At 37.0% G+C, this 12740-nt stretch overlaps 1 protein-coding gene across 3 annotated transcripts in view; it reads left to right on the plus strand.

Moving 5' to 3' along the window:
* The window catches only part of SNCAIP (synuclein alpha interacting protein), a 92946-nt gene that overhangs the window by 51409 nt on the left and 28797 nt on the right, over positions 1–12740 (plus strand). For all 3 annotated transcript variants that reach the window (XM_062017906.1, XM_062017905.1, XM_062017908.1), the window contains 3 exons: positions 6662–7524; positions 9198–9377; positions 12387–12500. In XM_062017906.1, the coding sequence (XP_061873890.1) occupies positions 6662–7524; positions 9198–9377; positions 12387–12500 (1157 nt within the window). The remainder of the gene's footprint in view (positions 1–6661; positions 7525–9197; positions 9378–12386; positions 12501–12740) is intronic.

Here is a 12740-nt window from a genome sequence, read left to right on the forward strand (position 1 = left end):
CAAGTACAAGTGTTAATTGATTAAAGAGTCTCTGCTGAAGTCATATGACAAGAAAGAATCCCAATGTGCAACTATATTCTTACTGCAGGCCCTAAAATGATTATATAGTACCTGAGCAATATGGTGAAACACTGCGTTTAAAACAGATATTTTATAGGGATGGGCATCAACACTACTCCTAGGCTTCCTTAATGATGGTGGTCGAAAATGAAGTAAACTCCACAGTAAGTAATTATTATAGCAAGGAGGAAGAGTTTCAGATAAAGGAAAGTCATTTGAGCATGTTTGGTAGCAATGGAGTCAACCTAATAGGGTTTATTTTTATTTACAGAACCATAGAATTATAGAATGGTTTGGTTTGGAAGGGACCTTCAAAAATCACTTAGTCGAACCTCCCTTTCATGGGCAGGGACATCTTTCACTAAATCAAATTGCTCAAAGCCCCATCAGCTTGACTGGTAAACACCTCCAGGGATGGAGCATACACAATTTCTCTGGGCAACCCGTTCCATTGTGTCCACTTTCATCATAAGGATGCAAGACATTGCACTTGGCTCTGTTGAACTTCATGAGCTTCATATGGACCCAGTACTCATGGCTGATCAAAGTCTCTCAGGATAGCATCTCTTCCCTTAAGTGAACCAACTGCAACAACCAACTTGATGTCATCTGCAAGTTTGCTGAGAGTGCACTCAGTCCCACTGTCTATGTCATTAATAAAGATATTGAACATTACCAATCCCAGTAGAAACCCCTGAGGAATACCATTCATAACCGATTTCCATTTGGACATTGAGCTGTTGACTTCAACTCTTTGGATGTGGCCATCCACACATGCAGGGACCACCTCGTCGGACAGGATTAATGGACGACGCATCAGACCAACATGATCAATGCAGAAGCCATTTGTTTTAGCATTCAATCACATTATATATGTTTTTCTTTTCTAAATACATGATGCAGTCTTTTATGATTGCATAGCTAACTCTGTCATGCTCTATTCATGCGCCTAATAGGATAATATGATTTGTTAAGCTTAAATGTGTCAATATCTTTATAGTAGCAATTTCTACATTACTTCCTTCCTTATCCAATTCCTGCTCTATGCTTACACAGTCTCTTTCACACACTCAGCTTCTTTCATATCCATATTCTTGTAAACAACTCGCCCTTGACTGTTCTGTAGGCCTATTGTTCACTGTCTGATATAGCCAAAGTCTGAGGCCTGCTTCTGAGGCCTGTGTCTAAGGGCTATAGTTCACTGTCTAATGTAGCTTACAGTTTCATATAGCCAAAGTCTGGGTTGGCCACACGTCCATTTTCCTTCAAGTATATTGCTACACAGACAGTTCCTTTTGCATCAAATAGTCCATCGATCAAACCTGTCTCTCCAAGTTAGGGGCAAGAATATGTGAGAGACAAGCCTTAGAGGTCAAGATAGATTATATCATCTTCCCTTGTCCACTATGCAGTTACTGCATTGTAAAATGCCAGTAAGATTAGTCAGGCATGATGTTCCCTTGGTAGAGCCTTCTTGACTGTCTCTACGTACCTCTCTATCATCCATGTGCCCACACATAGCTTCCAGGAGGATCTTGCCCCTGATCTTTACAGGCACAGAGGTGAAGCTGTCTGGTCAGTAGTTCCTAAGGTCCTCTTCTTTACTCTTTTAGAGTAAAAGGTTGAGGCTTAAATGGTAAAGAAGCTTCTTATTGTATTGTTAACAAGGGTAGAGAGAATGTTCCAGTATCGTATACTGGGAGTTTCCAAGTACATGCTGACAAAGTCTTGAGATAAGAGCCCCCAGACAGTGTCTTCTCCTGTTTCTTTGTCAGTTTTGCTCTTTTCCAGTCTTGGTACTGTCTGCAGGCATGAAGCATTCTTTCAAAGTGTTTACACCTTCATCATAACGTAACTTCATTCAGAAAGCATCTCTGAAGTCCATCTTGTCCAGTTCCCTGTGCTCAGAGCAGATTTACTTACATTGAATTTCTCAAGGACCTGATCTCCAAATAAATATTGCAATGAAGAACATTGCAATCCAGTTACTTTGACGAAGTGTTATTAGGGAAGCAACCATAATCGTCTCACTTAAACAATGATTCAACTTCAGAGATTTATAGGCCATTGGAAGATCTATCAGGCATGATAAAATCGGCAGGTAGCCTTACCATAGTCCAGGACTATTGTTCTCCATTATTCACAATTTTACTTTGGTTTTTGGCTGCAGAGGTATGGAGTTCGCAGAAAACAAAAGTTGAAATGCAGAGATTTTAGAGTTGTCACAGTCTGGATGCAGGTCAGGTCATTAGGTGAAAGCATAAATGACAATGATGACTGATAATTGTTTGGATAAAGGGAAGTAATCCAATTTTTTCTCCTGAACAGTGATTCAACATAGTTGATTATAAAATCTTGCTCTCTATCCTAAGAAGAAACAGAGACAGCAAGCTAAAAAGGCTCAAGGATCTAATTGAGGAATGCAGAATATTGATGGGGATCACTGAATGCCACCTACAGAAGATGGGAGCTAATTGATACTCTTTTTCATTCCTGTTAAACTGGTGTGTCGGTGTCAAGTGATATAGTAGTGCACACAGACTCGGTTGCCAGCTGATCTGCAAACAGCTCATGTCTTTACATCTGTTCTCCTGCTTGCTTGCACCATTGCCTGTTATGTGTCCCAGCTGTTCAACAGCAGCATTCATGACTACCAAACACTGGTCAAAGTGTAAACCTGATTGAATTCATGATGGTGGTGACAGAAGCACAGTTAGGAGTTTTACCATTTTCCCAATCAGTTGCTAGTGTTTGAATGTGAATCATTCTGGGTTCAAGAAGACCTGAAGTAACAACATCTACAAATACCACTCTGCAGTACGTTCAGTTCCTTTCATAATGGTACTGAAATGTGATATATCACCTTTTGCCACCTCTTATTTGTGTCACCAGTGCAATAATACCGTAAAGCCATCATCATTTAAAGAATGTTATTCTAGCCATATGCCAGGGAGATAGGCTCTTGCATGCACACTAGCAATGAATTTTAGTAGTGGTTTCCTTATAGAGCTGAAATATGAGCTGAATGCTATTTTTATTATACTCAGGACAATTTAAGGTACTCTACTGTTTGGCATTAGACTGTAAGTGTCTCAGAAACTATCACAAGGTTAAAGTTTCCTCTGTGCATGAGGTAATTTTGATGATTGAACAAAACTCTTATAGTTATCCTATAATTCTACAGATGCTCATACACCAGGTAAAACTCTCCCTCCCACCTGCCCATGCCCTAGATACAAAGACGATGTTGAAAAATGCTCTGAAGTCAACAGATGCTTCTAATTGGGAAAGTTTTATAAGGATATTTTTTATGAAGTTCAAGGTAAATTCTGATTCCTAAAATAAAGCCTGATGAAGTGACTAAACTTTGAGAAAAGTTGCTTTCTAATTGACCCTTTTTCTGTTTATTGGTGCCCAGTAGTTCTAGAACATCTGTAAATAAGTAAGTACATAAATAAATGATATTACAAATATCCTTACATGCCTTTTTATTGACACTTTGTGTTTTCCTCAAGAAGAGCATAAAGCACAATATATGGTGAAGTACAACTTGCAAATTTGACCCCTGCATGTTTTCATCATACTCTGTTTTCTCTAGTGCCAAGGAAATGCTTTGACATCTCAGATCTGTCAAGCAACATGACACTTCTTTACCTGTGTGAATGAAATCTCCCTGATTCTTATGTTTCTCTTTTTTTACTTTTTACGACACAAGGAGATTGCCCAAATCTCTTATATTAATGAACAAAAGTTAAAGAAATAATTTTGACAATACTGTTAGAAAAAAGTTTCATTAGCACTTTTTTTACATGTGAGATTCTGGTACACATAAGATTTATGGATTACCTAAGATGATACCAGAATTATATGACAGATTCTGGAATCAAGCTAGCTGCTCCACATTCTAGTCCCCTGCCTTAAACTCAGACCATCCTTTACTGTTGTTTATAAAAGAATCAAACAGTATTTATTTGACCCAGACTTTTAATGGCCCCTGCCTGAGTTCATAAGTGTGGAGAGATCAGGAAGAGGTTTCCCCTTGGAGCAGCTGTTGAAGACTGCTCACATAACTCCTGCTGTGCTGGTGCTTTGGAGGACATAGACAGCACTTGCTTTTGCTTCTTCAGGGAACAAACATCTGAAAACAGAAGTGAAGAGATTCAAGCTATGCACTGCTCCACTCTGGCCTATTGTTTAAGTGCTGTATAAGAGGAAACGGTGTGACTGCCCAAGCACTGAGGCAGCCTGTACAGCATCCGAGTAGAAAACAGCACAAAGGAGGATTATCTGTTTTCCTTCCCTACTGCTATGTAGTTGAATGCTATATTATAATTCTTTATTAAATGTCGTGTAAATTCATCATCCCAGTTAAATGAAAAATATTTTTATAAATCAGTCAAATTATTGCCTACTGTTCATGGTGTTTTCTGGAGAATCAGTTTGTAAAGAGATATTGGGTAGAAGAACAATCTAAAAATGGAAGTACCTTACTCTGCCCTAGCTGTAATGAAGGAAAGGAGAAATACATGACTTTACAATGATCTGAGACAGATTTGTAACAATGGTCTTTGCAGTGTCTGATTTTACAATTTTGTCATCAGTGGTTTATGTAAATACATGTTGTTAAGGTTAGAAAGTGGAGAAAGCCAAGCAACAAAAGAAATGTAAGCTTAAATAAAGTGACGACAAACAAAATGTTGATGCCTTTTCCTCTGTCTAGACCCCTGTGTTGAAAGCAGTGTTTTGATAAAACTCAGACAGAATTCATTTCCATACTGAGTGCTTAATAGTTCCTGTCACAACAAAACAGCTGGGAAACATATGGTACCCATTTCCCTGTATCACTTGGAAAAAATTTCACATGTAAATAAAACCAACATAAAAGTGTAGGCCTTTGAACCTCGAATCTTATACAATACATAAATAAGTCAGTACAGTGCGTTCTTTGTATTGGCTCTCTAAGTTACATGCCTTTAGATTGTTATTATTTTTATTTCTTCTTAGGAAACGTATTCTTAAGCGCTTCCAAAAGTATTACAGTAATTTTCAGACATCCGTAACTACTAAGCCATACTAATCTTTCACTTCAGACGTTAATGTTACACTGAAAGTGTATATATCTGTTTCCTTAGGAAGGTGTTCATGGCAAAATGTCTGTTGTGACCACAAATTAGATCCCACTGATAGGCAGTTAGCACGTGCAATAAATCTGGTTTGTTTGAACAGTATTCTTGACTTTCAGAATGCATTAACTCTTAGTGTGCATTGAAAGGGGCATAGAAACTGCCTAGAGGCTTTAGTGGATTTAGTGCTGTCCCTCAAGTGAAAATAACAAAACAAGGAAAACTCTCTTCCAGACTTCCACTGATTATGGAAATCATAAATATCAACAGCTTGGACTGTGTGACAGAGTGCAAGTTCAGTAGGATTAAGAGTTCAGATGCCTGGAGCTCCCTTTCTCCTCTCCAGATCAAATTAACTGGTCAAACCCCATACCCTGAAGTACACTTAATTAATGGTCGGAAAGGTTCAGAGCTGTATATGTGTGTGTGTGTATCATGTGTATATCATATACATGTATGGGTATCAACCTGTCTTTACAGGATATGTATATATAAGGGATGGAAAGTTTGACAGAGAAGCTCAACATAAAAAGAAGTGGAAGAGGAAAACATACATAAATAAGGAGGCTTAATTTTAAGATCAGGGAATCACAAAATTATTTAGATTGGCCGGGTCCAGTTGAGATCATCTAATCCAACAGCCCTGCCTAACCAGGGTCAGCTTAGAGCAGGTTAGGCCCAGGACAGTGTCCAGTCAGAATCTGAGTATCGCCACAGATGGAGATTCCACAGTGTCTCTGGGCAACCTGTGCCAGTGTTGGACCAGACTCCCAGTAAAAAAAGTAGTTTCTTGTGTCCAAATGGAACTTCCTGTGTTTCACTTTGTGCCCATTGCTCTTGTCCTGTCAGTGGGCATCTTGGAGAAGAGCCTCACTCTGTCTTCTTCATTCTATCCCATCATGTAATTATAAAAAAGGATAAGATTACTCCTGACCCTTTTCTTTTCCAGGCTGAATGGTCCCAGCTCTCAGTCTCCATTCATATGAATGTCTAGTTCTTATATGAAAAATACATCTCCCAGAGATAACAAATCTTAAAAATTAAATTGCTGTTATTGTTGTTAAAATAAATCCACCAAAAAGTTTTGACTGACCCTTTTTTTGACCTCTCAGAAACTCATCTGACTCAAAAGAAGCATCTCTGTGCAATAAATAAAAGCAGATTGCAAACTAGCATAGTTTGACAAGACCACTGTAAATGCCACTAATCTCCTATTGATGTTTATTACTTGACTAAAACTACTATATTTGTAATTGATTACAGCATATGTCCAGTTTGAGGCAAGTTTCTTTTCTGGAGCATCAAATTCTTCAGCCATTTTGATAGAGATGTCATTAATTCTGCCTATATAGGAATGTCGCATACTATCAAGTAATTCTTCTTCCTGGTATTTGGCCAGATGTGTCTTTAAAACATGTTCTATCATCTCATATGTCCAGTAGTAATCACTTCCAAATCACTTTCTTCTATTTCTTTAGTTTCCAGCAGCAGCTGGAACTGTGGAGTCTCAACCATTATTGGAAATGCACAGAAACCAACAGGAATTGCAGATGTGTGCAATAAATTCAGACCAGTGAAGAGGGTTTCCCCATTAAAACACCAGCCAGAAAGCTCTGAGAACAATGAAAGTGATGACCAGAAGAACCAGAATGGAGAATACCAGAAAAGCTGTGATTCTCAGTCTGCACCTCCAAATGATGACCAGAGTCCAGGAGAAGGAGAGAGCCTTAAAAGCAAAAACATTGAGCCCACTGTTCTCCTTGGAGAGCTGGAGCACTATGACCTGGATATGGACGAAATTTTGGATGTGCCTTATATTAAATCAAACCAGCAACTTGTTCCTTTTACAAAGGTAGCTCCTGAGAAAAAGCTTTTAGGTGTGTGTTCAACTGTGAATGGTCTTAGTGGCAAGACCTGCTCTGCAGGGAACACAGAGAGTTCGCCTGCCAACGGGACACAGTTCTGTGTACTGTCTCCTGTGAAACGCTCTCAGCTGAGAAAAACACAACCCATTGTTCTTGATCAGCACAAGCATTTAACTGAAGAAGTAGAGCTTTCCCAGCCTTTAGTTAAGTGTAGCTCAGTGCACGAGTCTGAAGCCCAGGGCAAGGGCTTCCTCAGCACGACGTTTGTTGATCCTCATGCTCACAAGACTGAGAAGACCATGCCGAACTGCCACCTGAGGCCTTTCCACCTGCAGACTGCAGTGGCAGAAAGCAAGCAGCTAGAGGAACTGAGTGTAAACTGGAACAGTGCAGGGGGGCCAGAAGAGAGGAGCGAAGAGGTGAAAAAAATAAAGAGCATCTTAAACATTGTGAAGGAAGGCCAAATATCTTTACTGGTAAGTATCATCTTTTTCATAAAAATGCATAGAGTAAGAGCAGTCTGTGATGTGGTTTATTAAGTGGGCAAAGCTAATGAAGTGTGTATTTTGAACTGCTGCCCTTTTTATCATGTATACTTCTTAGAAGCTGAACCTGTGGGTTTCCAAATGGAAAGTTTTAATTCTTACATCAAAGATTTAGCAAAACCGAGATACTCCTTTTATGTAAACGTGACCAGGGTTGCTAGCTGATGCAGTTCTCTGAAATCATATAGAAAGCAGGCATTTTAACTATTGAGATCACTTAAATACTGAATTTAAATATTAATTGAGTTTTGCCTTTCACAATGTTTGCTGGTCACTTTGTTCAGTTATGGCTGGTTTACCTCAGTTGTTGTTTAGAGGCTGATGGTGGGAACAGAGGGGCTTCTGTTATATTCTGATTATTATTCAGGAGTGTTTATGCTGTCTTGTTGCAGCAGTATTCTCAGGCAGGAGCTTTCTCTAAAGCCTCATTGGCCTCTGACCCATATGGAGGATTTTAGTAAATTCTAGCACTGTGATCGTGCATTATCAGTCATGGTTTCCAAAGTAACTACATGCAAACTAACCCAATGGTGCAGATCATGCGATTTCCACTCCGAATGGCTGGTGGAGGCACAGTGTAGTTGTAAGAACTGTTTTTGTTAGATTTTTGTTTAGCTTCTCTGTTTACCAGTCTAGCTCAAGCACAAAGGCATGCTATTGACATAGCAGCAAGAACAAAAGCAGATATTCAAAGACTAGACAGAAGCAGCAGAGAATATTCGATTGCACAGTAAGAAATAAAAGCAAATTAAATTCACCCTGCAATAGGAAGTGGGAGAGAAAGGAGGCTATCATTAGTGGGTGAATGGAAAGAAAATGCATGTTTTTTCCAAACAAGTCCAAACCTCTGAATGAAGTAGATTCATTAAACAGTACTCTGGCAGATCTGCACAATTTTAGGAACTTTCCATTGCTACTCCTTAACTCTGTTTTCCTTTGGTTTTCTTTCTGGAGTTTCTGAATCCAATTGTTTAATCTCAAAATTAGGTATAGGCAGAAATAATATATTAAATTGTGGTTGTGTCGTGCTTCAGGTAAACATTCCAACCCTTTTTTCATGGAAACATGCTATCAGATATAACCCTTGTGTCATGTGTTTGAACTACATTTTAGATTGTGCTTAACACAAGCTGCCACTTTTGTGATGAGCAAGATTCATCAGGAACTTTTTTAGGAGTCATGAATCTTTTCTGTTAAATTATTCATCAATATAATACACTCCAAAACAACCCCAAACAAAACCTCAAAAAAGAAAAAAGAGTGACACCAAATGCAAAGTAGCCAGGAATTAAGAAAATTGGGTATTTTTGCATCTACTTCATTGATCAAACTAGTACAGACTTAAAGGTACTCAAAATTTACGCTATTGTATGGCACATGCATGAGGAGAGAAACCACACAGTGAATCAAGCCAATGAGCATCCTACCTCTATCCTTTTGGTAGTAGTAGTTAGATTCTGTATAGTGAAGTGAAAAGTTAACTTATAAGAAAACATGTCTGTGGGGAAATATCTTTATATTTGGCTTATGTCTTAGGCTGTAATACTTAAAGTTCTGTGTATCTTTTTATCCTTGGTTGTAACTAATAATCCCTTTTTTAACAGCCACATTTAGCAGCAGATAATCTGGATAAAATTCATGATGAATATGACAACAATCTGTTGCATGTAGCAGCATCAAAGGGACATGCAGAATGCCTGCAACATCTCACTTCTTTGATGGGAGAAGACTGTTTGAATGAACGAAACATTGAGCAGCTAACTCCAGCTGGATTAGCAATAAAGGTAACTTAGTCTGTCTTTACTGTAGTGTGACTTAAAGATCATTTAGTTTCTGTGGTGGCAGGAGTACATACATCCAGCAGTGTGTTATTTTTCAAGCATTTTGTTAAGTGGGAGCAGAAAGAACTGTTGACTGGTGCTGTATACACGAATAAAAATGGATTACAAGGAAAGATACAATATCAGCTGTACAACACCGTCATTTTATAATTTGTTGTCAATGCATATGCATTCATTTTTAAATCAGTTGACCAACTAAAAACTTGTTATAATTTGAGTAACTTCTATTAAACTCAGGCTCAGTTGTTTCTTTAGAGAACATAACAGTTTTGTGGGTTTTTTACAAATACAGATATAATCTTGTTACACAAGTGAGAAGGTGTTTACAAAACATAAAGAAACCCTGATCCACATCATGAGGTGAAACTTTTTGATTATCTAGGACAGTCACATCAAACTTAAAATGTACATGTTACAGAGCAACCTTTTAGAAACTGCAAAAATTAATCTTACAGGAAAATATATTCTGTAGGAAAAATCTTTGGTGTTACTGCACCAAAATAAAACGTAGTGGTGTACAGGAAGGCTAATAGTTTAACTATGCCAATTCTGGTTCTTTGGTGAGTTTGAACGGTTGAAGTCCATTCCTGTTAGCCAGTAAGTATGTGAAAAAGAAATAAGGAAATAGGTGAAATGTAATACAAGAGTTTCTATTTCTTTTGTGGTTTTATTGTTATTTGTTTCTTGGGAAAACTTTAGAAACTGACAGAGGACTGGTGGATTCCAGCCTGCAGGTTTGTGCCTTTTAGATGTCTTTTCACTGACCTAAGGCCATAATGCAGGTTTCAGACTTGAGAGGGAATTTTATTTTTCTGGAACAAGCCATATGAATATAAAATTAAAGTGCTATCTAGTTGTACTAATGAAACTCAATTATAAAAGTAAGGTCTGTAGCTTCAATACCTTGGCCTGCGTCCAAACTGAATCGTTATGGTCTGCCAATTTAAAATCTTACAAATTTATTTGGAAATAATTTTCTTTCTTGCTTTTTCAGCCTAGGTATATAATATGTTTATAGGCCAATAAAAGCTTTTGTCTTTTGCTCCAGAAAAGGTGTGTTTTTTAGTAATTGGTTCCTTTAGTTTCTATAATACTTGAGCATGCTTTGACAGTCACAGAAAAGTGTGCAAATGTAATGGAATTCACACAAGTGAGGATACTCAGGCCCAAGCGTTTCTATCAATGCTGGATCATTGCAAAGTTTAGTGAAAGCTTTAAAATAATCTGACATAACTAAACTTTGTAGCTCTTGATCTCAACTCCCAAAGTGTTTCTGCACACTAATATAACGGACTTCTTGCTTTTATTTCTTACCATTGTAATTCCTATGATGTTGTAACATGTTGAGTGTGTACATTCCACAAGAATGATGATTATCAGAATGGAAGAACACTTGTATACCGCAATATAAATTTTCATGGAAGACAGTTTGAAAAATTTAGTGATAATATGTAACATTTCCCAGTAAGGAATGAAGGAATTAATTAATTAATTAATTTTTAAAAAATATTGTGATTCAAGACCTCTTTCTAGAAGACCTTGAGCTTGAGACTGAAAATGGAGCAAGTATGTGATGGCCAGTCACACTGTCATATTGATAGTTTGGTTTGTCTAACTGTGGAGAAATCCTTTCCACATTAGTAGAATATTCTTATTTAGCAAGTACTTAATTTTATCAATCCTTTACCTTATTTTTAAAAATACAAAAATATTTTACTCTGTAATGATATAAAGGAAAACAAAATAAAAAGTCATGTTTACTAATATTTGAACCCAAATATGAGGAGGATTTCTTTAGTATAATAAACAAACACAAATAGTTTCATTGTTTTACTTCATGTCTGAAATGAAGAGAAATATAGGAAAATAAAGTAAAATGGTGTGTATTTTTGTGTTTATGTACATATGTTATATATGGAAGAAATAAAATATCAAATCCATTTTATGCCAAGTTTTCTTTCTTCCACATAACTTTAAATGGATTAATTTTTTTTACAGTCTTGTTTTTTTAAATAAAAGTGAAACATGAAATGGATGTTTCATTCCTACTTATGGTAACTTTTTCCTTTTTATGCACACAAACAGCTTTTTATGTTATGTATGTTGACCTCTGTGAAGTTTTCACTGAGCAATTGAAATAGTTGTTTCAGCTATAAAGAATATAATAATCTTTAGTAAAATAAGAGTTGAAAAATGAAGTGAGAGCAGGCCAGAACATAGGTCATGCCAAATTAACCTTACCAAGATACCATTGCTGACAAAGGGCTGCAGCAAGAGAAGCTGATAAAAAATCTTGCCTTTACCCTTGTCCACATGCTCTAAAGAAAACATTTGTCTGTTTCCGTAGCGTTTATGTCCTATTTCACAGTAACTTGCATAGTACTGGGAGTGTGCATAGCAGTTTGGGACTATTGAGACTAGGTTGTAAAAAAGGTATTCAGGGCAAGAACAATCTCCTTGTTTGTGTTTGTACAGTATGTATTGGCAGATGGGTCCTAATCTGCAAGGATTAGCTGTTCAGTTACTAATTACATAATAAGAATAATTTAGGAAACATGCATTTAATTATTGTTTGATGAAGATCTGGGTTTCTGGGAAGACTGTTACTCCTCCAGCAAATGATCTAATTTTTCCATTGAGCTTTGCTGTACCAGTGATGGAAAGAGAAGTATGGTTTTGATCTGAACATTCTGAGAGTAGGGACCAGATTGTGTATGTAATACTACTGGATTGACACTTTCACATCGCCACTTCCGTTATAATCAATACTCAAACTGTAATTTATCCAGGACAGCAAGATAAAGAGGTGCATTAAATAAGAGCAGGTAAAAGAACATATTTTCAAGCAAACTGGAATTTTATAACATTTTAATAATTCTAATAAACTTTCTCCTGTTGAGTAGGTGTGCTTAGAATTGAAACAACTGGAGTTTAATTTTTCATTTTGTTTAGAATGGTCAACTGGAGTGTGTTCGGTGGATGGTGAGTGAAACGGAAGCTATTGCAGAATTAAGTTGCTCAAAAGACCACCCAAGCCTTATTCATTATGCAGGTTGCTATGGCCAGGTATGACTTTCATTTACTTTTTCAACAGATTATTTAGGTGCTTATACAATAATTTCAATTTAAAGCATTTTTATAACCTTGTGTCTTTTGATTACAGGTGTTCTTAATTAGTTCAAATATAACAAAATCTTTTCCCACCTAATTTTCTTTTTTCTTCAGTGTTTTCCCTCTTTAATAATTTTTTTTTTAGTCTTTAAGTAATGCCTAGGAGATTAGCTGTCATATTAAAGTAATCTATCA

This window comes from Colius striatus, chromosome Z (assembly GCF_028858725.1).
Source record: "Colius striatus isolate bColStr4 chromosome Z, bColStr4.1.hap1, whole genome shotgun sequence".
Classification (NCBI taxonomy): domain Eukaryota; kingdom Metazoa; phylum Chordata; class Aves; order Coliiformes; family Coliidae; genus Colius; species Colius striatus.